Here is a 2551-nt window from a genome sequence, read left to right as displayed (position 1 = left end):
AATTGTTTTAGTGTTATGTAAACATGAGTACTAAACTATTCTCACTTTCCCCTGGTAATTTAGTTCCAAATAAATTTTACACATTTGATGTCTGTTTTATTTCATGTTTTCCCAAAAAAACTGCTGATGTTTTTGTTTCTTCACAAGTGATTATTAGTTCAATTTTTATATAAGTTCATGATAAATTCGTAATTTTGTCAAGGCTAGATAATGTCGTTACTAATAGGATGAATGATGCGTTGTGAATATTTGCATTCTAGTACGAATTTTCCTTACAGATTCTAAAAAGAAAAAAAAATGAATACACAGTGTTAAGGATGTATTTAAAATGGAATAAATATACAAAATTTATGTGGATATATGTTATTTAATTGAATGAATTTAGTAAGGACAAGATTGGAATATAACGTGGATGTAAATAGTATTTTTTTAAAATTTTAAAATTTTATTAGGGATGAACCTAGAGTGGAATGTATTTATAAAAATTGTAGATGAAAATAGCGCTACCTAAATTTTATCAACATGTTAATCTATATCGAAATAAGATTTATTGATTAAAAGAATATACTAATTTAACGAAAATAAAACTAACCATACATAAATATACTTATCGTTTCGAAGTGATAAATATATAAAAAAAATTTGTTTAGCATTTGATAAATTTGTGAGATTTTGGGGTTGAAGAAGATGAAAAATGAGAGAGTTTTTATTTGTGTTAGAATAAATAAATAAGAAAAGTTGGCAAATTTTGAAATTTTAAGTGTGAATTATTAGATTTTTATTTGTTAACTAAAAGGGTATGAATTTTTAAACAAAATAATATTTCGAGTGACAAGGTCAGTTTAAAAATATGCAATTGTTGAAAATTCGAGTAAAAGTGAGGGGATTTGACTAAGCCAATAAAAATGCAGTCACCATCACTTTCACGAAAACCTACACATCAGAAAATTTCGGATCACCAGCAACAAATAGAAAAATCTTTAGGTTATTGAATGATTATTTCTCATTTTCTTTTCCTTCAATCGTAGAATTTTGCAATGGGCGCAAGTCGGAAGTTACAGGGCGAGATCGATCGCGTTCTCAAGAAGGTCCAAGAAGGCGTCGATGTCTTTGATAGTATTTGGAACAAGGTCCTTCTCTTTCTTACCCTCTCTATATTCTGATTTTATTTGATTTTTATAATTGTTTGGTACTTTCAATTTTTTCCTTGTTTTCAGGTTTACGATACGGACAATGCGAACCAGAAGGAGAAATTCGAGGCGGACTTGAAGAAGGAAATAAAGAAGCTTCAGAGGTATAGAGACCAGATTAAGACATGGATTCAGTCCAGTGAGATCAAGGATAAGAAGGTCTCCTCTCGTCTTTTATTAGTTCTTTGTCTGCTGACTCTGTTTCTTCATTTTTCTTCTAGAACCATAAAATCATTTTGTCTGATTTGTTGCTTTATTTATTTTTCTATTTAATTTGATTTTTTTCAGGGCATGTTTCTATTGGCATTATGTGTCACTTGCTTAGTTCCTTTTCTTAGGCGTCAATCGCACAAGGTGTATTTGGTGTCATAGAATTAGTCCATGTACTGGAAAGTGTTTTTGAGCTTCATAACTGCTGCTGCATTTTTCAATTTTCAATTTATTTTTTGCTGATAGAGGGCGGTGTCATTCTTTTTACATACAGTTAGTGTTTTCTGGAAACTAAATTTAAAGATTAAAGATCATTACTGCATGTTCACAAAGGAAGATGTATCGTATACACAGTTTGTAAATAATGTTTCTAAGATTCTGCATGCTATGATTTATTATATTCTGTAATATAACGTACTTTATTTGGGCAACCTGTTGGTATATGCTGTTGATATACTTTATCTGCATTACGCTTTCTTTCATAATGATATTTCTACGTTTTGTTTAGAGATTATTCTGGATCTGAACCCTTATTTTTCCCTGCGCCTACTGTAATTTTGAAGATATATTGTTTTATAGCTGTTTATTACCCATCTTTCTCAAATCAGTTTCACCTTTTACTTTTATGAACTTTGAGCCTATGCATTTAATGATATTTTTAATTTAAAGTTGACTTTATTATTGTGGTGTTACCTTTTACTTGGCAGATCGTACTTTTAGGGTAGAACTGAAATTTTGAAACACAAAAATTTACATTTTCAGCATAGGGTACTCAGCTTGGCAGGTGGGTGTCCACAGTTTGCACACATTGCAGGTGCTGTCAACAATTTGCATTAAATCGGTAGCTGCTTTCATGGTCTGAATCATGATGGCACTATTGCATGTTTGGGTGGGCATATTCTAAAAAATAAGCTGGTCAAACATACTTATAAGTTCCAAAGATTGAAATGGCAGGCTTATCTTATAGCCGAAAGATGGAAAATAATAAACACCATGGTTCATGCTTATCTGACTTTTTTAAGGTGACCAGTCGATGTACCATTTTTGAAATTACAATATACTCCACCCTTCATATTCTAATATCATCACTTCGGTAATTCGTTATATTGATTTTTCTTAAAATTAAGTAGATTGCAAAACATAAATGTGCT

The 2551-nt window shown here is 30.6% G+C and overlaps 1 protein-coding gene across 1 annotated transcript; it reads left to right on the top strand.

Annotated features, from left to right (window-relative positions):
- The first annotated feature begins 894 nt into the window (after window positions 1–894).
- On the top strand, window positions 895–1478 carry LOC111384852 (CCR4-NOT transcription complex subunit 3-like). The gene is made up of 2 exons (XM_023009188.1): window positions 895–1130; window positions 1218–1478. Exons 1-2 carry the CDS (start codon window positions 1038–1040, stop codon window positions 1461–1463), a joined length of 339 nt encoding a protein of 112 aa, XP_022864956.1. The 5' UTR covers window positions 895–1037; the 3' UTR covers window positions 1464–1478.
- The last annotated feature ends 1073 nt before the right edge of the window (window positions 1479–2551 follow it).

This window comes from Olea europaea, unplaced genomic scaffold, assembly GCF_002742605.1.
Source record: "Olea europaea var. sylvestris unplaced genomic scaffold, O_europaea_v1 scaffold3025, whole genome shotgun sequence".
Lineage (NCBI taxonomy): Eukaryota > Viridiplantae > Streptophyta > Magnoliopsida > Lamiales > Oleaceae > Olea > Olea europaea.
Note: the sequence above shows the minus strand (reverse complement) of the source record. Positions and strands in the feature narration are given on the sequence as shown.

Bases quoted from the DNA above. Each gene is read 5' to 3' on its own strand.
- LOC111384852 (XM_023009188.1), top strand. From the start codon at position 1,038: ATGGGCGCAAGTCGGAAGTTACAGGGCGAGATCGATCGCGTTCTCAAG. The intron at 1,131-1,217 runs GTCCTTCTCTTT...CCTTGTTTTCAG, and splicing joins TTGATAGTATTTGGAACAAG to GTTTACGATACGGACAATGC.